The 25091-nt window shown below is 36.8% G+C and overlaps 1 protein-coding gene across 1 annotated transcript; it reads right to left on the bottom strand.

The window, feature by feature from the left end:
• Window positions 1-9888: 9888 nt before the first annotated feature.
• Window positions 9889-24600, bottom strand: LOC144257041 (aldo-keto reductase family 1 member C23-like protein). Its single transcript, XM_077802984.1, has 9 exons — window positions 24488-24600; window positions 19687-19854; window positions 18753-18869; window positions 17796-17873; window positions 17257-17379; window positions 14125-14234; window positions 13703-13868; window positions 11276-11358; window positions 9889-10080 (listed from the first exon to the last, which is right to left on the bottom strand). The coding sequence occupies exons 1-9, from the start codon at window positions 24569-24571 to the stop codon at window positions 10038-10040; spliced, it is 972 nt and encodes a 323-aa protein (XP_077659110.1). The 5' UTR covers window positions 24572-24600; the 3' UTR covers window positions 9889-10037.
• Between the last annotated feature and the right edge of the window lie 491 nt (window positions 24601-25091).

Below are 25091 nucleotides of genomic sequence, written 5' to 3'. Positions count from 1 at the left end.
TAAGTCCAGGACTTTATTTGGTTATAAGCAATTGTATTGAGGCTATTACACAACTTCGATAATGTTTAGCAAATATTAGGAGAAGAATCTACCATCTAAAAGATTACAGCTAAGATCTTGGGTGGTTCCTCTGGTCACCAGTCTCTGTTTCCACTGAGACAATCTCTTCCCAAATTGTCTGAAATGTGGAGGTTGACCTGCCGTGCACATCCATGATGATCAGCCCAGCTGTTTAACAAAGGTACCAAGTGAGAAACAGATGGTTCCTACCTTATGATTTCAGTATGTAATTGAGAATGTAGGAAAACAAAATATTAGCACAGGTTTATCACAATTTTCCTGAAATGGTGAGGACAGAGATCATGTTGTAACTATGCTACAGAAAGGTCTGTTGATCAGTGGACTCTTTTCTTATTCTCCAAACTATGAAAATTTTCTGTCAAAAACTTAAATAAGCTGTTTTTAAAAATAAGGTGCTAAACATTGTAATATTGAAAATTGCTAGATTGTGATGCTTTCAGTTATAAGAAACAGAAAATTCAATTAAACTTGGTTTAAAATTTGAGAAGATTGATTTGAGTTGCTAATTTGGGGGCAACTAACAGTTTCCTAACCATTCTATTAGGAGTTTTGATATATATATGAATAATATATCATCAGGTCATTTATTTGAAATTTTTCTGCTTTTTGAGACCTTGAATAACTATATCACAAGGCCTAGAAACACCAAACTTCCATCTCAGATACCAAGTGGAAGTATCAGATCTAAAACTGTGGTCCTGAAGCCCCAGCCCTCACTCACTCGGCGCAGCGCAGATGGAAGCCACCAGCAGCCATGTGGCACTTGCTCAGCGCAAATGGAAGACGGCTCAGAACAGAGGCTTTGCTTGCAGGTCGCCAGACCGAGCTCTGGACAGGGTACAAGGTTACTCCAGCACCCCCACCTCACCAAACACTCTACACAAGAAACAGAATGCATCTGAGAAAACCTAACTGGCCATCCATCGGGCGTGGTTCTCCCGCTGTTCAGGTACCCGGTTTCCAACTCCCTCACTCTCAGTTTGATAACTCAAAGTTTTTCCACAAGCTTTTGGGGGGTGTAGCTATCAACACAGAAGAGCAACTATCTAGGCACCTGGTTTCCAACTCAGAGACTAAAAGAAGGAGGCTCCAGGTAGAAGCTTAAGCCCTCTCACACTGGCTACCTCCACCACCCTGAACACAGAGACTCAAGCTAGGAATAGACAACGCCACCTACTGGAAGAAATGAAAACTGAGTTCTGAGACTTTTATTTTTCTTTTTCTTTCTTTTTGTTTCTTGCTCTTCTCATCCAATCTCCTCTACCCTTCCCCCTCTGGTCCTCACAATCTGAACATATGTGAATCCAAGAGCTTTGCATGAAATTAGACTTTAAGAACTGAATCACCAGAAGAATATAATATAGAGGAATTGCATAGGCCCCACCTCACCCCCCCTTTTATTTTATTTTTTTCTTCTTATTTTCTTTCTCCGTCTCTTTCTTTCTTTCTTTGTTATTTTTTCTCTTCTTTTTTCTTCCTCCCTCTATCCCACTTTCAACCTCCTATCTTTTACTATTTATACTTAGGGTAAGGTTCTAAATAGAGATAAGGAGTTTGAAGTTATACATTCTTCCATAAATTACCCCTGTCTATTCATTAGAGTTCTCTAAAGTTGCTAAGTTAGAGTAATCCCACACCCTCACTCCTTTCCCCCTTAACATTCTGTCCTACACCTGACCCTCAGTTCTCTATACACCACCAGAAATGGTATGCCTCTTATGAAACTAATGACTATATTCTAAATAACAATTGAAGCCAAAATTTGTAGATATAGAGTCTAACTATAAATGTATTAATAAAGAAAGCTTGCTCATTGATTATGTATTATTGATATTAAGAACTGTTAACATTGTTTTCCTCCACAAATGAGAGATTTTGGAACTATATAAAAGCAATATAAATATATAGAGGGAAAAATATTAACACAACAGTCACACAGAGCTGGAAAGAAATGTAAGCAATATGGAAAGAAAGGACCACAAATAATGCAGGACATGTCCAAGGAATGTCAGATAAAGATTTCAGATATACATGGTTCAGATGATCTGGAGTCTTAAGAAAGACATTAGACAGCAAATGCAGACAATGAAAGTTCACTTTGACAATGAATGACATAAACAAATCAAAGAAGCAAAAGATCAACTCTACAGGGAGATAGAAGTTATACAAAAAAAAAACAAATAGAAATTCTGGAAATTAAGGAAATTATAAACCAAATTAAGAACTCAAATGAGAATATCATCAGTAGAGGAGACCAATTAGAAGTCAGAATATCAGACAACGAAGACAAAATACATCATCTCAAAAAGAGCCTAAACAACTCAGAAAAGCTTATAAGAAACCATGAGCAGAACATCCAAGAAATCTGGGATACCATAAAAACACCAAACTTAAGAATTATTTAGATAGAGGAAGGTATAGAGGTCCAAACCAAAGGAATGAGCAATCTCTTCAATGAAATAATTTTAGAAAACTTTCCAGACATGAAGAATGAATCAGAAATCCAAATCCTAGAAGCTTACAGGATGCCGAATGTACAAAACCACAAGAGACGCATGCCAAGACACATTATAATGAAAATGCAGAGCATACAGAACAAGGAGAGAATTTTAAAAGCTACAAGAGAAAGGAGGCAGATTACTTTTAGGATTAAACCAATTAGGTTAGCGGCTGATTTTTCAACACAGACGCTGAAAACTAGAAGATCCTGGAACAATGTATTTCAAATGCTGAAAGATAAGGGGTTCCAACCAAGAATCTTGTATCCAGCAAAATTAAGCTTCAGGTTTGACAATAAAATAAAACCTTCCATGATAAACAAAAGTTAAAAGAATTCTCAGCTAGAAAATCAGCACAGTGAAGCATCTTGGACAAAACAGTACACGAAGAGGAAATGAAAAACAACAACAAAAATCAACAGTGGGAAGTAGTACAGTAAGAAGAAAAACTAATCAAAGAGGAAAAACAAATCAAGTTAAATAACAAAAATAAACAAACATGGCTAGAAGTACAAACTATATCTCAATAGTAACCCTAAATGTTAGTGGCTTAAACTGACCAATCAAAAGACATAGACTAGAAGACTGAATTAAAAAAAAAAAGATCCAACAATTTGCTGCCTACAGAAGACTCATCTGACAGGAAAGACATACACAGGCTGAAGGTGAAAGTTGGGAAAAATCATACCACTCACATGGTCCTCGGAAGCAAGCAGGGGTATCCATTCTCATATCAAATAAAATAGACTTCAAGCCAAAGTTAATCAAAAGAGATAAAGAAGAAAACTACATACTGCTAAAGGGAATCATTCACCAACAAGACATAACAATCATTAATATATATGCCCCAAACAATTGTGCAACAATGTTCATCAAACAAACTTTTCTCAAGTTCAAGAGACAAATAGACCACAACACAATAATCTTGGGTGACATTAACATACCTCTCTCACCACTGGATAGATCTTCCAAACAAAAGTTGAACAAAGAAACTATAGAACTCAATAACACAATTAATAACCTAGACTTAATTGACATATAAAGAATATATCATCCATCATTAAGCAGATATACTTTTTTCTCAGCAGCACATGGATCCTTCTCAAAAACAGACCATATATTATGCCAAAAGGCAACTCTTAGCAATTATAAAGGAGTTGAGATAATACCATGCATCTTATTTGATCATAATGTAATGAAACTTGAAATCAATGATAAAAGAAGGAAGAAAAAATCCTAATCACGTGGAGAATGAACAATATGTTACTGAATGATCAATAGGTTACACAAGACATCAAGGAGAAATTAAAAATTATTACAGTTAAATGAAAACACAGGCACAACATGTCAAAATCTATGGGACACAATGAAAGCAGTTCTAACAGAAAAATTCATTGCTTGGAGTTCATTCCTCAAAAAAAAGAAAAAACCAACAAATAAATGATCTCATATTTCATCTCAAAGCCCTAGAAAAAGAAGAGCAAAACAACAACAAATGCAGTAGAAGGCAAGAAATCAATGAAGTAGAAGAGCTGAAATCAATGAAATTGAAATAAAAGAAACAATTGGAAAAATTGACAAAACTAAAAGTTGGTTCTTTGAAAAACTAAATAAGATTGACAGACCCTTAGCCATGCTAACAAAGAGAAGAAGAGAGAGAACTCAAATTACTAGCTTACAGGATGAAAAAGGCAATATCACAACAGACACTACAGAAATACAGAAGATAATTGGAAATTATTTTGAAAACTTATATTCCAATAAAATAGAAGATAGTGAAGGCATCAATAAATTTCTTAAGTCATATGATCTGCCCAGATTGAGCCAGGAAGATATACACAACTTAAACAGACCAGTATCAATTGAGGAAATAGAAGAAGCCATCAAAAGACTACCAACCAAGAAAAGCCAAGGACCAGATGGGTATACAGCAGAGTTTTACAAAACCTTTAAAGAAGAACTAATACCAATACTTTTCAAGCTATTTCAGGAAATAGAAAAAGAGGGAGCACTACCAAATTCATTCTACAAGGCCAACATCACTCTGATTCCTAAACCAGACAAAGACACTTCAAAGAAAGAAAACTACAAACCAATATCTCTAATGAACATAGATGCAAAATCCTCAATAAAATTCTGGCAAATCAGATACAAAAACATATCAAAAAGATCGTACTCCATGATCAAGTGGGTTTCATCCCCAGGATGCAAGTCTGGTTCAACATACAGAAATCAATAAATGTAATCCACCACATCAACAGACTTAAAGATAAGAACCATTTGATCATCTCGATAGATGCAGAAAATGCATTCAACAGAATGAAGCATCCCTTTATGTTCACAACACTAGAAAAACTAGGGATAACAGGAACTTACCTCAACATTGTAAAAGCTATCTACACTAAGCCTCAGGCCAGCATCATACTAAACAGAAAAAAATTGAAGGCATTCCCTCTAAAATCTGGAACAAGACAGAGATGCCCTCTCTCACCACTTCTATTCAACATAGTTCTTGAAACACTAGCCAGATCCATTAGACAGACAAAAGGGCCATATTCAAACTAAAAAGTTTTTTCTCAGCAAGAGAAATAATAAGTGAGGTAAATAGGGAGCCTACATCCTGGAAACAAATTTTTACCCCTCACACTTCAGATAGAGCACTAATCTCTAGGATATACAAAGAACTCAAAAAGTTAAACAACAAAAAAAACCAAATAACTCAATTAACAAATGGGCCAAGGACCTGAACAGACACTTCTCAGAAGAGGATATACAATCAATTAACAAATACACGAAAAAATGCTCACCATTGCTAGCAATCAGAGAAATGCAAATTAAAACTACTCTAAGCTACCATCTCACTCCAGTAATAATGGCAGCAATTATGAAGTCAAACAACAACAAGTGCTGGAGAGGATGCGCGGGAAAAAGGTACACTCATACATTGTTGGTGGGGCTGCAAATTGGTGCAGCCAATTTGGAGGGCAGTATGGAGATTCTTTGGAAAACTGGGAATGGAACCACCATTTGACCCAGCTATTCCCCTTCTTGGACTATACCCAAAAGACCTAAAAAGAGCATACTACAGGGACACAGCTACATCAATGTTCATAGCAGCACAATTCACAATAGCTAGACTGTGGAACCAACCTAGATGCCCTTCAATAGATGAATGGATAAAAAAAATGTGGCATTTATACACAATGAAATATTACTCAACACTAAAAAATAACAAGATCATGGTATTTGCAGGGAAATGGATGGCATTAGAGCAGATTAGGCTAAGTGAAGTTAACAAATGCCGAATGTCTTCTCTGATATAAGGGAGGTGACTCAAAACAGAGTAGGGAGGAAGAGCATGAGAAGAAGATTACAACTAAACAGGGAAGAGACTGGGAGGGAATGGGAGGGAGAAGGGGAATTGCACGCAAGATGGAAGGAGACCCTCATCGTTATACAAAATACATATATGATGGTGTGAGGGGAAGAAAAAAATAGAGAGAGAAAGAAATGTGTCACAGTACATTGAGAGAGGTGTTGGGAGGGGAGAGGAGGGGAGGGGAGGGGGGATAGGGAGGGCAGCAGAATACAACAGACACTAGTATTGCTGTATGTATAAACGTGGCTGTATAACCAATGTGATCCTAGAATCTGTACATGTGGAAAAATGAGAATTCATACCACATTTGAATCAAATGTATGATATGTCAAGATCATTGTATTGTCTCAAGCAACTAACAAAAAAATTAAAAATTAAAAATAAATAGATAGATAAATAAATAAATAAATAATAAAACTGTGGGCCTTTAAAGCAGCTATCACCTTGACTGTGCTACTTCACCCACTTCTTGGTACATTCTTCTCATTGTCTTAGTTTAAGTTTCTGCCCAAGATATGGTGACGTCATCTGTCATTCTTCATGCAGTCAACCAAAGCTTTCCAGTTTTCTGGCATTTTCATCTCCTAAGAATTTCTACTCATACCTAGAGTATACTTGAGGTAACTCAGATGAAATCTTGACTTTAACCTCTCCATGCTATAAGGGCCTCTTGCTCTATGGCTTCTACCACATCTCCATGCATCCAATTCCTGATCCGCCAGAGCTGCAGTCATTGGGTCTCTCTTCTTTCCTCTGTGAAGTTCCCATACAAGCTGATGTATTCACATTGCATAGAATAACAGAGTAAGTGAAAGCTGGTCAGACTTCTCTCACTTTACATTTCTCCTATAACTGACCTGCTGCTGAGTGAGGCCTGTCATTTCCCCCTATTGGTCTGTCCTTGTCCCAGCTACCTAGGAGAAACATGTCTATGACAAGTGGCAGTCGGCCATGGTGAAGAAGGAGGCCAGCTGTTAGGACACCCGCGGCGTCTGCTGAGCGCTTACTGTGCCCAGGCACTGCTGGGCACTGTGGTGATAAGCTTCGACCCGCCACGCAGCTGCATGAAACTCACCAATGCTGTGTGCTACCTACAGCCCTGCTGCCTGCTTCTGGGCACCAACAAAGACAAAAGGCCTCTTCATCGCGGTTACAGGCTGTCTGGTTCCACGGGTGGAGATGATCACTCAATGTCTGGCCATCATCATCTGGAAGCCCAGCCACTTAGACCTCGGCTGCCTGTGGCAGGAGTACGGCATCAACACAGAATGCCCACTGTCATGGTGGGGGACCATCTGGACACACATCTTCCTGGGCATCACCTGTGCCTTGAAGACCATCCAGACCCTCACTGGAGTCTCCAAGCTAGAGGATGTGAAGAGTAATCAGGGAAGTGACTGCAAGTCTAAGAAGAATATGGTCCCTGACTTCTATTGTTGACAAATTATCTTTGGATCATGCATGTGAATTCCATTGGCATTAGCATGTGGTCACTGTGGGGAAAGGGCTGTGACCGAGTCCTAGTCAATGCCAGATGTAAAGGATCCTTCTGGGGGCTTCTGTGTAAGTAACCCTCTGTTCTGAGAAGGTTATTTTAGAAAGAGGTGCCTCCTCTTCCTAATCTGAATATTGCTGTTGCTGGGAGGTGGAGTGTGGGGGGTCTGCTTCCAGCCTGAAAATGATGTCAATACACAGAATAAGGAAGCGCCAGGAGCAGATGGGAGAATATCTAGACTCATGTGGACAATATCCAGAGCTTGTTCTTTCTCTGTTTTATTTTATTTTTTTTTGTTGTTGTTTGTTTGTTTTGTTTTGTTTTGTTTTTTGTTTTTTGTGATGAGAGAAACATGACAATGAGGGTTAAGCCAATGTTATTTTTATTAGGTTTTATGCCTTGTTGTAGCCAAATAAAAGCAACCACTGAAAATAACAAATTTCCCCCCTGAAACCCCTTCTCCACCTACATTTGGCCTGCATCCAAGAGCATTCCAAATTTTTGAAAGCTGCTGAATGCCCCTGGAGAGCTTAAGCCTCATTGGTTTCTAAGGGCTGACCACAGTGTGCTCAGAAGCTGCCACAATGTCGCAAAGGGCCTCAATTTTCTCCTCCACTCTTGCACAGTAACGTTCTGTTTTTCATGCACTGGGAAAGGCTACTGGTGGTTATTTTGTTTATTCTCTTTAAAAATATTTAAAAAGTCAGATTTCATCTTTTTTTCTATGGCACACAAAGACTTTGTGACAAACAATTTCTAAGGTACTTACAAATGGCTCCCCTTTTGTTAGGAGCCATTTATATGTACCCTAGAATTTATTTTCTGTTTGTTTCATGTGCCATGAAATCTGGTGTTTGCTGGACTATGAGTAACAACCCACCTCTCTGATCTGCCTAGGGCTGTCATCTAATTTCAGCAATTATCTAGGAGGTTGTGCTGCTTGCCTAGTTGGGGGGAAGAAGCAAGTTGTTTTAGAGATGATAAGTGCAGACTTGTTTCTCTGATATCTTACAAAGTTTGTGACTAGATAAGATGTAGTGAATTTCAGTACAGTTCCTTCGCTTTGAGGAAAGAAATTGATAGGTCTGTTGACACCACCTACGGAACAAGACCACACCGTGCAAAGTAGGTTTTGGCAATGGCAGGCACCCACTCTAAACTTGTCTACCATTCTGAATTTCATTTTTCTTCATTGTGTGCTTTCTTTGTTGCTTTCAACAACTGAGTGTTCATAGAACATGTACAGTGTTAATTCACCAGAGTCTAATAGATTCCTGCTGTTTCCATGGGAGAAACTGGAGCTTTTCTAGTCCAACATTTTCTCACATCACTCTATATTCTAAATTCCCAAGTGATTTATGAAATTCCTTCCTATAAATGTACCCTAACAGACATGAATATTTCCAAACATATTCTAATTAAAATTGTTTCAGCTTTTCTTTTTAATGCTATTCATGACTCCAGGTTTGGTATTGGATAAAGGATGCAAAAAGTTTCTTTTTGTCTGCAGAATATAATTATCAAAAGAACATTTGGTGAAAGAAAACCATCAGAGTAGAGGAAGGGAATCAAGAGGAAAAAGGGAAGGGAAAAGAGAAGACATGGCAAGTCACTGGAGAATGAAACCTACCCTATCATGCTATTTCCATGTATGAATATACCACAGTAGATCAATCAATCAAATCATCCATAAATATACATGTACATTTATATCACATAAAATAAATAATAATAATGGAAGGAAGATGAGGAGAGAGCAAGCAGATCAGGGGGAGGGGGAGGGCCAAAAAGGGAAAGTTACTGAGATATGAGATGGATCAGATGTTATGTGCATGCATATATTTGGAATCATGAATCCTGCTACTATATATAATTATATGCACCAAAAAGGAAAAAAGAAAAACCTTTTGCCCGTTAGTCCCAAACAGAGAAGTGCTCCACTCTTCCTTCTTCAACCTTTGCACAACTGAATCCTCATGCTAATTCCAGGTCTTATCCCCTCTCACGTCCTTGACAACCCTCTGAAAGGAAAACCTCACTCCCAGTTTCAGGAAGCTCTTGTCCTTAAGCTGCAGGAAGGGAGCCTTGGCCTGTTGCTCCTCCTTGCCACGTCTGCTTCATCTTGCAGATTAAGAACCATGACCTAAATGCAGTGTGTTATCTTGTTACTCCATGAGCTAGAGAAACACTGAATACTAAATATCAATTACTAATTTCCCTAGAGCCTGAGACGCCCCCCCCCCATCTATTTCCACCCCAGAAATGTATTAGCATCCCCAAACACCTGCTTACAGGCTGGTAGCCAAATTAGTTTTTGTTCATAATGAGTCAAAAAGAAACTAGTCGTAAATGTAACAAAGAAAGTGAATGTAAGAATCTTAAGGAAAAGAAGTTTATTTTGTTTTCAGAAATTGATAAAAATGTAATTACTGGACTGGTGAACTTTGCTGTAGCAGAATGTGAGTTGCTAAGAAGCATGGATTAACAACAGAAGCAATGTGTCCAATCATCAGCATCTGAGCCACCTCTGGAATCACAATTGAAGTCAGGGATGCCAGTAGAAGTCAGGACAAAGGTGTCCAGATTAATATTCATCAGCAAATGGGAAATTCGGGTGGTCAGACATACTAAAATGAAAAATAAAAATGTGTGACATAGACTCAGTGACTCTATTTCTACAAAGGAAAAGAAGTGACACTAAGGAGCTCCATTATATTTCTTGGGTGGTTGTAGAATCAGCCATATCTACTCTCATGAATATAGCTTTAGGAAATGGTTTTATAGTTATAACTAATTATTCAAATTCTATTTCCTTCCTGAGAACAGAACACAAAAATCTCACAAAGATAAGAATTCACTCATATTCATCTTCTTTAGCTCTATCAGTCAATCTACCAAAGTAATCCTTTCTTATTTCATATTCTCAGTGAAAGCAGAAACAGATTGTACCACGTTTATTTACTTACATTATGAAGGATGACACATCCATTTATGCCATGTTTAGTATAAGGACAAGTTCAGATACTGATCAATATGAAAGCTATTTTAGGTGTACAGTATATTGCTAGCCATCTCACTTCCATTTCACTAATTCATTAATTTTTTTGCTCACTGCCCATCACACATGACATGGTGCTAGATTCAGATATGGAAAGTATGTTGTTTGTAAGACAGACCTGCAAACCCCTGGAGCTCACCATATGATATTTACATCTCTATACTTTAGTAACAATGGAACAGAAAATCATTACTTCTTGAAATACTTAATAGGTAACAACAATTTCCAACTGCTTTTTACTGTCTCTTGATGTTATGTTCCTACTTCATCCTTCATTTTATCTATATTGACAAAAAGATTAGTAATGATAACAATAAACCAACCAATATTTAAGCACATGTAACCATGGATTATCTAATCCCCTTTCAAACACCACCACATTAATTTCTATTATGAATTAACATTCCCACAGGCAGAAGGAACATAATATATTTCTTGTTGACCATCACTTATAATGTATGTCCAATGCCAGATTCTAAAACCCTAATGCATCAAAAGGTGTAAAGATTTTTTCATGACTATTAATCTCTTCAACAAGGATGTTTGCTCTGCACATTCTTCCATTGTTGAATCTCTCTTCTCGAAACTACTTTATCCACTGAGTTTAGATGTCTACATTTTTTAATTCACAGCCAAATATTCTCCTCAATGGAAGCCATTTGATAATCAAATACAGTGTCTAGGTTCTGATCAAATCTGTACTGAAAAGGAGGGAAAGACTTGAAATAACAACCAAAGGACACATGAATACTAAAGTTACTTACAACTTCAAAGATAGATATCGAAAATTTCTGTTCAGGCCATCTAGGTCTTTCATGTCTTCTGCAGTCAACTCGAAATCAAAAACCTATCACACAGTAGAAAGTTTTTAGCCTATGTAGACTGCATATTACAAATCTTGGAAATCCAATGAAATCATGTTGTTGCAGAAACATTTAAAATATCTAAGAAGTTTCCAAAAGTTACTAAAGACATAAAAAGAACACTCAAATGGTCTGTGAATATCAGGTGACAAATAGAGATCACTTTTGACATAAAGATATAGAAACTGTACGACTACAGACAAAAAGAAATTGCAAAAAGAAACTGAGCAAAATAAAGCTAATGTTATTCCAAGATTATAGTGTCATACATTTTTTAAAAACCCAGAAAACTCTAGAGGCCACGTTTTGAACTATGTAAGATAATTCAATGATTTTTCAAGGATACAGTTTGTTTTCTATATTCCATCAATGGACAGATTAAAAACTTCAACAATGACTTTTGTTCAACATTTTTATGTCAATAATTGTTAAGGTAATAATAATATCCTGCTCAAAAAAAAGTGACCTAGCTCCAAGAATCACTTTGTCTAAATTTTAGGCATTTAAAACATGGAAAATTTTCAGGAATTGGTAACATACTGAAACAAATGGATAATTAAATCTTTGGTAATTTCCTTAAAAATGTCAACAGAGTAAAATTTAACAATTGAGGAATTGGATGAGTAGCATTCTCTGCATTCTTCTGTGAACTCTTCTGCACACTTGGAAATTCTTAAAATGAAAATGGATATTTTATTCAAAGATTATCAAAATTATCACTCCTATATGAATAAATGTAATGGAATTTACACAAATGCCTTCATAGGTAAGTTTGGTGCAGTATGTTTAAAGACTAGCTAAATATTGGAAATTCATATCACAATCATAGATTAGAATCTTTAAATTTCAAAAAGTAGTTTCTTTCCAATTAATTAAGAGCTCCAATGAAATATAAAGCAAACAAGGACAATCTGCATCAACAATGATAAAGTGATTCTTTTTAATAGAAAAGTAGTCAGAAATGTAAATCCTCTTGTTGGGGTGTTTAGCTAGGCATTTAAAAATTATGTGTGTATTTGGATTTTTATTTCATAATTTTAAAAAAACTGCAGTTGAATTAAATGTGGAATTTAAGAGTTATAAAAGTTTTGTAAAGAAATGTAATATAATACTGTTGAGTTCCCAATATAAGAAAAAACATGACATTCATCAACCACAAAATGAAGGCATAAACACAAAAATAAGACAAGGAATTCTCTTCATGAAAATATAGCAAAAGGAGCATGGAAGTCAAAGTGGAATTGGGGAGAACATATTTCAACAAATATATCTAAATCTGAAAAATATATCCAGAGAATATAAAAATGGTCAATTGTTTGCAAAAAAAAAATGTTACCCCCAGTAATTCACATCTCCCAGTATCCAAACTCTTTCTTATGTGAAATTGCAGCTTCTTTCACTAAGAGACCATGTATGTTTCCCTATCTCGAGAATATTGCCTGGTCTCTAACTAGGTGACCATTAGAACTTGGTGAAAGCAGCTATGTGCCCATTCTGACGTGAGGCATGAGAAGGCTCTACAATGATCCATTCACTACCTGGGGACAGGGCTATGTGATGAGATGAAGCCTGAGTCATCAACTGGTGGATGTGAACTTCTATGGAGGGGAGTTCAGACACCCCAGAGAAGAGAACCAGGAGGACTGAAGCAGAGGGAGCACATTGTTCTGGAAATGCATAGGAGAGTTCATTACAAAATCCAAGCAGCTAGGGTAGTTGAAAGACATTCACTGAGTTCAGGCTGAGCCAAGGCAAACAGGCAAATCATAGAATTATGAGGTAACAAAAGCTCTTTGTATTGACCTCAATATTGAGGAAGCTTTCTTTGCAACTACTCCAAGTAATGATTTGATAAAATTCTCCTACTTGTAAATGAAAAGAAAAGCAAGCTATTCAATGAGCAACTCATAAACTGACAGTCAACAGTGAAAAATTCAAATTGAATAAATATATGAATATTAAAATATATCAAGTATTTGGAGAAATGTAAGATAAAATTATAATTTATGGAATAAAAATCACCCATTCCAAATTCTCATTTCAGAATATTAAAAAAACAAAAAACAAAGATGTCACTTGCACAGGTTTACATATGCATGGCTAGAAATACTGAAAACCTGTGCTTTATCCAATCCTAATTTATTTTGCTATACTGCCTGTTGCATTGTAGAGTAAGAAAACACACTTCTGAAAGCACCTGAAATCTGACATATGGAGGACATGCTGAGGATATTGACTTGGTACAAAAACATTCTTGGAGTATTCAAAGAAGCACACATGTAAAGGAGTCTGTGTAACAACCCCAGTGCCCACAGCCCTTCTCTATACCTGAATGTTCTCTTTGATCCTCTTCTCATTGAGACTCTTGACCAAAACTACAACCCCACGCTGCAGCTGGTAGCGGAGGGCAATCAGGGCTGGGGATCGCTTGTGCTTTTTTGCCAAGGCACCAAGAACTGGATCATCCAAGAGAACTGGGGAGCTCGGGTCAACCCTGGAAGGAAAGACAGGAGACTATGGCATCTTCCTCCCATAGTCTCCTCAGGTCTGTTGAGCCCACTCTAAACAGGGATCCTCAAATGCTGTCCCTGGACCAGCAGCATCAGTATCTTATGGGATCTTCCCAGAAATGTAAATGTTCCGCTCTTCCAGGGTCAGTTGAGAGTGACCTTTTGAACTCTGAGTCTTGTAGACTATAGATAGCTCATCATTAATGGTATTTGAGGTCTACTCCCTGAGGTTCTCATTACCAATCTTTGTATCGTTGAGTTCCAAGAGCACCATAGGCAACCAGAACAATGTCTTTGGATTGGCAGAAGTCCAGCAGTTTCCTCTGGTTGAGATAAACATGACATTCTACCTGCAGTGGACAAGATAGAAAGTATCTGATTCTAATAAACACTAATGTTAATATGAATCCAAAATGTCAAAGAAAAAGAAGCTGAATTTAAAAAATGGAAACTTGAGCCAAAATCAAGAGATATCCTCAAAGATTTATAAGGATAAGTTTGAAGGACCTTTGGTAGGCATTCTTCAGGTGACATCTGGTTAAATTTGTTCATCAAAAAAATTGTGCTGCAAATGGATAATTATGAAGGTAATGCACTCCATTTATTATTATGTATGTAAGAAATAAATAAATCAATAAGAACTAAAAAAAATAAAACAAGAAATACATTTAACAACAACAAAAACAAAAAACGCCAATAAAACCAGATTCCAGAATTTAGGAAGCTTAGAATTCCACCTAACCATCTGTAAGAACAAGTTCCAAATAGTACAAGTCAGTGTAGGGGAATGTTATAGTCTGAATTTAATCAATACAGGTCATAGGTTATAGGCTATAGATTAGAAATTACAGGTTAATGAAATATTAATTAGTAAAATAATAGGATTATAATATAAGTGTTATAGAATTAGTAATGTTAAGTTACTCCAGTCTGCCATAGTTATAAGATTAAAAAAAAGTAACAATACAACAATATAATCCCACCGAAAGACGTAGGATTTAAGTTGCTAACAATAAGATATAGATAATGAAAGGTGATAAGTATAAGCTCAGAGGTCTGATATAGTTACAGATAGTTACAGATAAATATAGAGATGGAAATAGGTTACTAGAACGGTATTAAGTATAAGAAATAACTATAGACAAGTATAAGTAAGTAGGGACTCCATCTTCTTACTTCCCGTGAGGAACTTGTTACACAGGCCATTCTCAAGGTGTTTTGTTTTTTTTTAATTATTTTGGGGTAGACCCATACACATGAGGATATAGACCCCATAAAGGAGGATATTGTTTTCTGGTTTTGCTCTGCTAACTGCATTTACAGCCCCTTGTATTCTGCTTGCTTGCAACTTGCAAAATTCCATAGGAAAGTTCCTGGGTCATGATTTTCTTCTCTGTTTTCTTCCTTAAATACTTTGGTCACAAACAACTTGTGGCTGATGTTCTTTCAGAGAGCTACTTGGTCTCTGACAAAAGCAGTCCCTGGTCAGGTAAAATTGGCAAAATAAAATTCTTTGATTTGTTTCAAATTCAGACTTCGTGTAGTTTCTGAGTTGTCTACCCATTAAAAGAAAGTGACTCACACTTAAAAATCTCTCTCTGCAGAGCAAGAACATGCACAATGGAGACTTGAAAATCTGAGGCAATGCTATTGTCATCAAAAGCAAGAAGTGAACCTGAGCAAGACTGAAGTCTTCCATGCAACACCCAATAAAACTGGAAGGCAGGATGGGCATACCCTCCCTCTCTCCTCTCAGAGGATTTGCTCTGTCTCTTGAGAGTGTCCTCTTTTCCCCTTTCTTATACTTTCTAATAAACTCATGGCCTGCTACTCTGAGCAACATGTCTGAAATTGTACTAGCATGATGCAAAAACCAGTAACCGAGGACCACTCTGGCTGCCTTGGCTCTTCTGCAGGCCCTTGATCTATAAGAAGACTAACTCCTAACTAATAGAAAATGGGAATGAATGTAAAAACATGTTAACCGATATAATATGACAGTTTGAAAAAGATCCTGGTTCAAAATGTCATGTGGAAAAACACTGGATGAACATTCTGTGTGAAAAGATCTTAAGAAACACGACAGAAAGCAACATGTGAACCACAGTTGCATCCAGAAAAAGAAGAAGAACTATATACTATATTTCAGAAAAGCAATGGGAAATTTGAATAAAGACTGGACATAGATGCTGTGAGAGACTTTAAATTCCTTTAGATAGAGTAATGGAATTGAGCTGATATGAGAGAACATCTTCATTCCTAGGAGGTGTTCCCTGAGGTCTCTAAAAGTGAATATGCTCTAGTCTACAATTTACATTGAAGTGATGTAGAAAGTGTCACACATAAGTATGCAGATGTAGACACATAAATCAATATCTTGCAGTGAAACCAAAAGTCAACAATTTTAGATAAAGCATGGAAAATATGGATGCCCACTATCATCCTCTAACTTTTTCTGTATATTTGAAAATATTCATGATAAAAAATATAGGGGTAAAACTAATACTAATTTTTCTCAATTTTTAACACATATTTGAAATTTATCATGCTCTATCAACATATATGAAATTCATGATTTTTATAAGCTCTGTTTTCCAATCAAAGACAATAATTCCAACAGTGAATGTTGTCAAAAAGTAAGTTAGAGCACAGAACTATGCACAGAATAGATGTGATTGCACAGTTGATTTTATATCTGAAAACATCAAGAAAAGCTAGAAAAAGGGGCTCAAGCACAAGACCAACTGTACAATCAGCTAAAAGTTCCTGAATGTGGGTCTCATTCATCATCAATTATCACCATAAGCAACTAACTTTCTGGAATCCTTTAACTTTCACAAGCCCTACTTTACTCTTTCCTGTTAAATGTTCCTCTGAGTCCAGAAAGCTGAAGTAAGAGATAAAAAGGACGAAAGAACCCAACCTCCACACCAATCTGACCACTGATCTCCTATTTTCAGTCTTTTCCCTTGCTCACTGCCCATTCCTATGTACTGGCCTTCTTTCCTACACAAAATTCCCTCCGCAGAACATTCACCCATGCGGTCTCAGTCATCCTTCATTGCTCAAGGAAAAGCTCACCTTGCCCCTGAAGTCTGATAAACAACCCCTCTCCTTCTTGGTCACCTTTACATCACCTGATTTCCCCATAAACTGAGCACTAAGATCTTCCCCTCATTTTCACTAAGGAGGATTCACCCAGCAGAGACACAATTGAGACTCTTCCATACACTCCAGCACAGTAGCACTAGTCTTAGACTCTTCTGTTCCACAAAGGCAAATGAACTGGGGGACAGGACCAATGGACAGCTTGCAGTGATATAGAAACAAAGAAATGTTCTAAGAGATGGCAGTGAGGCTCAGGGCTCTCACCTGGTTGCAGACAGGCTTATACTTGAGGCCTGGTTTATTCAGGATCATCTCCAGCTGCCTGCGGTTAAAGTTGGACACCCCGATGGACTTGGCCAATCCTGCGTCCTTGCACTTCTCCATGGCCTTGGGAGGAAGGGGTTGGGAAGAGGCATATGGACAGTCAACTATGTCACTATGAAGGCAAGACAGAACTGGTAAGAGGATCACTGTCCAGGAATGACAACAAAGCTGATGAATTGATTGTGGAGAGGGGAAAATGGTAAAGATTATATGGGAAGGTGTTGAGAGCCAGTAAAAGAATTCCTGTGTCCTCTTAGGGCATCAGACATGACTGCATGTGGAGGCAGGAGCTGCACGTCCTCAGTGTCATTAGTTTCCCTCTGTCACATTCCAGTAATACGTTCCTTCCCACCATATAATAAACAAACAAACCAAAAACTCTTTTAAACAATGATTTCTAGACCCAAATTTTCAGGAGAAAGCATGACCTTAATGTCACCTTGTGGGCTTCCTATGAGGTCACTCCTTCAGGAACTCACCTCCCATGTGGCACAGAGATCCACTGAGTCATATATAATTTTTCCATTTTCATCTTGTGGAAAAAGCTCTTCCCCTGGCTGCAATAGAAGTGATCATCACAGCAGTCTTACCGAATTCCACACACAGCAAGGCTACTAGATATATCTAGGGGATGGGTCACTAAACCTTCCTGAAATACATGGAGCAGTACTCTATATTCATCTATTTAAAAGCTATTTAAATGTGGAGGTGTAAGGAATACCTTTATATGCTTAGCTTCCTGAATAATTTTACTTGGAATTTTCTATATGTTCAATTATATATATGTGTATGTGTATATAAATATATGTGTGTGTACATATATATAATTGTGTGTGTGTGTGTGTGTGTGTGTGTAATTTAATAAGATTTTTTTCAGTCATCTTAATGGGGTCTCCTAGTCGGATTATGTTATTTTTCTTGTCCCTACACATGGCCCTGGGGAAAGGCCTGTCTTTCACTGGGAAAGTCCATAGACACATGGGATTGATCTCCAGAAATAATGGATTTCAGAGATGACACAGGTTAAACAGTATTCCTCATCTACCTGGACACATGTGGGTCCAAGAATATGTAGGTGTACCTAAGATGGTTTCAAGTTTCTATTTAAGATTGGATTGATGCTGGAAGAGGAAGAGACTCTATCAAATACTAATGACCATGAAACCTGAACTGCCCCAAAGTCCCATTTACAACCAGTGGAAAAGGCGAGGACAAAACCCAAGCAAACCTCTAGTAACGCAGACATAATGGATGAATAAACAGGGAGGTTTCTGAAGATCCCTTCTAACAATAAATCTGAATCTTTAGGACTTTCTATAATTCGTATAAATTAAGTTTGAATAAATTTATAATAGAAGCTTCATTCAACCATCTATGGTAATAATGGTCATGCTGACGGCTGAAATTAAATAAGTTCCATGATGCAAGTTTCCTACCTTCAACTCCATTGGGGAATGAATAAGATAGAGGTCAACATAGTCAAAATTAAGTTTTTTCAGTGATTTTTCCAAACAAGATTGGACGAGCTCTGGTCGAAGAAAAGTTAACCATAGCTGCAGAGGTTAATAAAAGGAAATTGGACTGGATTAACATGTTGCCCATACTTGAAAGATTGAAACATTGAAACATTTGAAACATTGAAACATTTCACATTGAAACTCTCTTTTTTATTTTGCTTAGATACTGTGGATCACAGGGATGAGGTTCTCCTCAGGACTTGGGTTTCCATTCATCTGACTTATTTATGTAAACTGGATTATATATTTTGTTTTTTATTAGCCGATCAATTGAACTATGGAAGGAATACTCAAGCAATATAATTCCATCACATAACAATAATGAATTTCTGAATTGAGTTTCAAAGAATTTACAAACTGTTACTCTATCTCATCTATCCACTTCAAAAGATAAGAATTAATATTTTTCTATGTATAAAACTGAAAGGAAACACACTTTGACCATTTTAATATATGCAAGACAGGAATCAACACATGTTAGCTACTCCTTGTTTACTACCCATAGACTGACTGACATTGTTCTCTAAAAAATCACAAATGTAAAATGTTGATATTTAGAATGATGAGAAGATTTAGCAAGTTTCCCAGGATATAATGAAACTATAATTCTTTCTAATACTACAACCAATACTAAATCATAGTGCTCATTGGAGAATCAGGAAAGTAAAGGAACTTTAATATCAAAATTAGAGACTATGAGTAGCAATTCATAATCTTTCTCTATTATGATACTGGGTATTGTATGTGAACAAATATTGTATTAATGGTCACTTCCATCAAGAATTGATCACCTAACATAATTTTCAATTCTTCATATCACACTTCAGTAATTTTTACACTACATACACAATACCTTTGAAGTATAGAATATGTCTTCTCTCTTCACAGTGCCATCTGCAATCTTGCTTCTAACGGCCAATCCTACCTCCTCTTCTACTTCGTAAAAATAAGCACAATCAATATGGCGGAACCCAGCTTCTATAGCTATTTTGGTGGCCTCTGTGGTCTTACTCTTGGGAACCTAGAGGAACAAACAACACCAGAAATGACTTTGAGAATCATATTGTGAGTAGTTACTCATAACAAAATGGACAATTCTCTAAACAAGAAGTGTTTATATTGCAATGTTTTCTTCAGACAACTTAATTGTGTGATAAGGGACTTTGAATACCCAATTTTCTCTTCTGTAAGGCTGAATGAAATTGACAAAAAGCAATACTGAATGTCATGGGCAGAAGCAGAAACTTCACAAAACTCAACTTTGCCTGTGTATTGTGTTAGTTCTGTATTTGGAATAATGACCCCCAAATCTACTTTGTCTGGGCATTTCCTAGAAGACAAGAATCTGGCATCCAGCAAGCCTTTTCAGACACAGAAATCTGAGTACACTGGCAGCCAAGGACCCCAGGAGCAACTCAAGCTCAGTGATTTTCTACAAGAAATCATAGGACACAGCACACAGGTATAGTCATGTTATCGTTTATGTGACAAAGTCACTAAGGAATATTAATAAAGGAAAAAAGGATATGGAATGAGTATAGAAGACATACTGTGCAAGGTACTTATAAAACATCTCCCAATGAAGACACCAAAATATACTAAATTTCACCTACAGTGAATTTTGAAATCACATGGAAAATATTTTGTACAAGAAAAGCTGTTGAGATCATTTCCTAAGGTTTTCGGTGGGGCTGTTTAAATGGATATGCTCTGCTAAGACATCTCACAGTTCCAGTCTACCAGAGAATTATATATATATATATATATATATATATATATATATATATATATATATATATAAAATTCTAAATATATTATAATATATATATATATTTCTAAAGAAAAGAGGATAGTAAAACACCATGACCCTGCATGTTCCTTTTCAAAAAAAACATGGTCTAACTATGGAATAATGAGGTTAAGCTTGGTCCTGTACATTCATACACATATTACCTTGAAGGACTCTGATTTTCTCTCATACATGTGGAAATGAGGCAAGCTAATATTACCTGTGGAATGATGCTTTTTGCATGTATGCCTGGACAGTGGCTCTATGGGATGTTGATCAGATAACCAAATTAAGCAAGTTAATGCTGACGATGTCACTGCTTCCTGCAGCCCAACATATAAAACCCCTCTCTTGAGCCCACAGAGTGGGAGAAAATCTTTGCCACTTGCACTGCAGATAACACATTATTTTGCAGAATATACAAGGAGTTTGAATATCTTAACCCCCCCAAAAAAAATCAATAAAGAGATAAAGGAAGTGACAGACACTTCCCAAAAGAAGAGATCAAACAGTCAAAAAATACAAGAAGAAATGCTCAAAATCTTTAGTAATTAGGGAAATGGAAACACAAACCACATTGAGATTTCACCTCACTAAAGTCAGAATGGCAGCTATCAAGAATACAGGAAAAAACAACTGTTGGTGAGAATTTAGGGGGAAAGATACACTCATTCGTTTCTGGTAGAACTGCAAATTGGTATAACCACTCTCGAAAGCAGTATGGAAATTCCTCAAAAAACTAAGAATGGATCAACCATTTGACCCAGTTATACAACTACTCAATATGTATATCCAGAGGAGTTAAAATCAGCATACTACAGCAAAATCAGAATACAACTGCTAAACTATGAAACCAGACTAGATGCCCTTCAACAGATGAATGGACAAAGAAAATGTAGTTTCTATACACAGTGGAATATTACATAGCCATAAAGAAGAATGACTTTATGATATTTGCCAGTAAATGGATGGATCTGGAAAGTATAATGCTAAATGAAATAAGCCCATCTCAAAAAAGCAAAGGTCAAATGTTCTCTGTGATATGTGGATGCTAATACACAATAAGGAGGAAAGGATAGGGAAGAATAAAAGTTCAGAGGATTAGACAACAGGGAAAGCAGAGAAGGGAGGTAGGATAGGAATTCACAATAGCTAAGTTATTAAACCAGCCTAGGTCAACAGACTAGTGGCTAAGAAAATGTGGCATATATACACAATAGAGTTTTATTCAGCCATAAAGAATGAAATTATGTCATTTGAATGTACATGGATGGAACTAAAGAAACTCATGCTAAATGAAATAAGTCAGAATGAGAAAGTCAAGGGTAAAGTGTTTTCTCTCATTTGCAGGAGCTAGGGAAAGGTGGGGTATGGCTGGGGTTGTGGCTCAGTGGCAAAGTGCTTGCCTAGCATGTGTGAGGCACTGGGTTCGATTCTCAGCACCACATAAAAATAAACAAAGGTCCATTGACAACTAAAAATATTTTAAAAAGAAAAAGGTGGGGGAAGGAATAATAAAAAAGGGAATTTCACAAAAATAGAAGGAAGACCAATGGAGTAAAGGAAGGGGATTGAGAAGAATAGAGGAAAGAAGGACATGGGGAAGTATGGGGAATGAAATCTAGCAAATTATGCCATGTCCATGTTCCACAGGGAATCATTATGTATGTATACATATAGAATGCATTATATATATAATTATAATACACTAATTAAAATAATAATTATAATACTAGAAGAGAGATCAGTAGAGTAGAGCAAGTGGATCAGGAAAAAGGAGGTGGGAAGGGTAAGGGAAGTTACCAGGGAATGAAATTAATTAAATTATGTGCATGTAAGAATATGGCAGAATGAATCCCACTATTATGTATAATTGTAATGCACTAATAAAAATAAATAATGAAATAAAAGTAAGAATCCATGAGTTCATATAGATACAAAAATAAACATGATAAGAAAAAAAAAGAAAATGGGATAAAACTGACATAATTTTTCTAAGTTCACATATCAAGATACCGCAATGAATCTCCACATCATGTGCATCACAAGACTGAGATCCTAATTAGATTAATATATACTCCATATTTGTATAAATATGTTGAAATAGACTCTGCTGCATGTATAACTAAAAGGCACAAATAAAACATTCAGGTTGAAACCCCTCTGTCTGTGGTGACTGGGATAGAACTGAAGGCACTATGGAAAGGATAAGTGTTGCTCATCCAGCCAATGAGCACAGGACAAGATGTCCTGAGGAGGAGGAAGCCCTGCTTAGCAAAGCAATGTGAGGGAGGCAGGTGCTGTGGTTCAGCCTGTCACTGCTGGACCCTCCCCATGGGCATTTTTCAATAAGGACTTCTGCCTTGTATGCAGTCTCCAGGTATTTTCTCTGGTCTTTTGGCAAACTATCCTATTGCCCTAGAAAAACAGGACTATGAACATGACTGCAGAATACATAAATAGACTCCACTGTTTGTACCCTTTGAGGAAAACCATCATCCTTGTGTGTTGTGGAAAAAATCCAAGTAACCAGATGCCCTCTAGGGGCCAGATTGATAATATGTTCTTGAACAAAGAGCAATGTGCTGTGTCACCTCTGGCCAACAACCATCTCTCTATATGACAGACAGAACTAAACACTGGCTGGGGGGAAAAATGTATATTCTAAGGATGTAGACTTACAAATATGAAATAATACTCATTCTGTAGGGGTTATTCACACAAGCATCAACCGTTAAAGCTAACTCTCTAACATTTCTAGAAGATATAAAAAGAGTAAAGTTGACAATTATTGCATGGTCTGCAAAATTTGGACAGTGATTTGAAAGTTCATTTATTAGAGAATAGAAAGGTAGATTAAACACATTCTTTTCTGTTTTAAAAATTTCAAAAGTTTTTTTTTTTCCATGCAATCAAAAAAAATGCCATACTGCATCCTACCACCACCCTCTGCTGATACTAGCCCTGAATTTCTTATGTGTAAGGGCACTTGGAGCAGGGCTGAAGCCCTGGTGAAACCATTCATGCCCCTTTTCCCTACAATGTAACCAAGTCCTGCCACAGGTCTTACAATTGCTCTCTGGATGTTTCCTTAAGTCTTACAGAAGGAAAAAGTTTAAATTCAAACTTCAGGGAATTGATCTCTTGTCACACAATTAAGTGGTCAGAGAATGATATTGGAATACAAAACTGTTCCAGTCTAGTGAACTTAGCTTGCTCTACTTCAGAGGGTCATCTACCAAAACAAAACATGTGAACAATGACCAACAATTCACAAATACCCTTGTTAAGTCCCAGTTTGACTTATCCAGGATGTTATACATTCAGGTAAATTTCCCACAGTTGAGAGCACATGAAAAATTCTACTAAGCCAAGGTCCAACATTTTCTGTGTAAAGCCAAAGGCTATCTCACAGTGGAAAGGAAGTATTCCCCATCAATGATTCTATGCTTCTCATCTCAAGTGCCTTTTGCTGCACAAATGTCTCTGGATCTTGTCTGTTTAGAAGATTGAAAAAAAATACCAAAGTATAGAAATAAACAGAAACCAGTACCTGTGAAAACCAAGTGCTGACATTCATGTTTCTACTAAATTGTTTCAATACACTGACATTTGGTTGGTGGGAGGACATGAGTGCCTGGAATACTCAATGGGTGACCCCATCATCAGACAGTGAAGTAGAGCAATGTCTGAGCACTGTCTCTCCTGCACATGGAATAGCTCTCGCCTGGAGAAATAGAGAACCACTTTAGCCCCCTCCCACTGAGTGTTATATACAAACCAAGTAAATTGACAACCCAGATTGGATTCCATTCATCCTGTGTTTACTTTCTTTTGAACCCTCAACCCAACCCCTTACTGTTACCTCTTCAGGTTTATAGGTGCCAAAGCCCAGCCTAGGAATGAAGTGACCATCATTGAGCTCCACATACTGATGTTTGGAATTCATTGCCTGTGACTCCTCAACCTGAGTAGGTTCTGTTCTTTCTTCTGCCTTCTAGTGCACAAAATAATTGGATTTCACAACTCCATCTGTTTATCTAATGGTTGACCAATTTAGTTGCTGTCTAATGATTAGACAATATTTTATAGGAGGAGTGGGGTTAAAGCAATATTTCACATGTGAGAAGACAATTAGAACCAGTTCATAATTTAATATGGAAAATATCTTAAGCAATTTGCTACACAATGATAAAAAAGTGTTTGTTCTTAGTAAATTTTATGATTACCAAATTTTCATGAATAATTTAATTTTAAGAGATTGATAGCTTATTGACCAATTTTTAAGCTAAAAACCTCAGATCCCTCTTCTTTTGTAAGGTTTTGGTATTGGAATTTGTTGTTGTTGTTGTTCATGATGACACCATTCTTGATCGTACACTATTAGAAATGATGAACTACCATACACCATGCTCACAAACACAAAAAGCATTTTTTAAAAAGGATTATTAGTATTTTGGGGGGTATCA

Source organism: Urocitellus parryii, chromosome 9 (genome assembly GCF_045843805.1).
Source record: "Urocitellus parryii isolate mUroPar1 chromosome 9, mUroPar1.hap1, whole genome shotgun sequence".
Taxonomy (NCBI): domain Eukaryota; kingdom Metazoa; phylum Chordata; class Mammalia; order Rodentia; family Sciuridae; genus Urocitellus; species Urocitellus parryii.
Note: the sequence above shows the minus strand (reverse complement) of the source record. Positions and strands in the feature narration are given on the sequence as shown.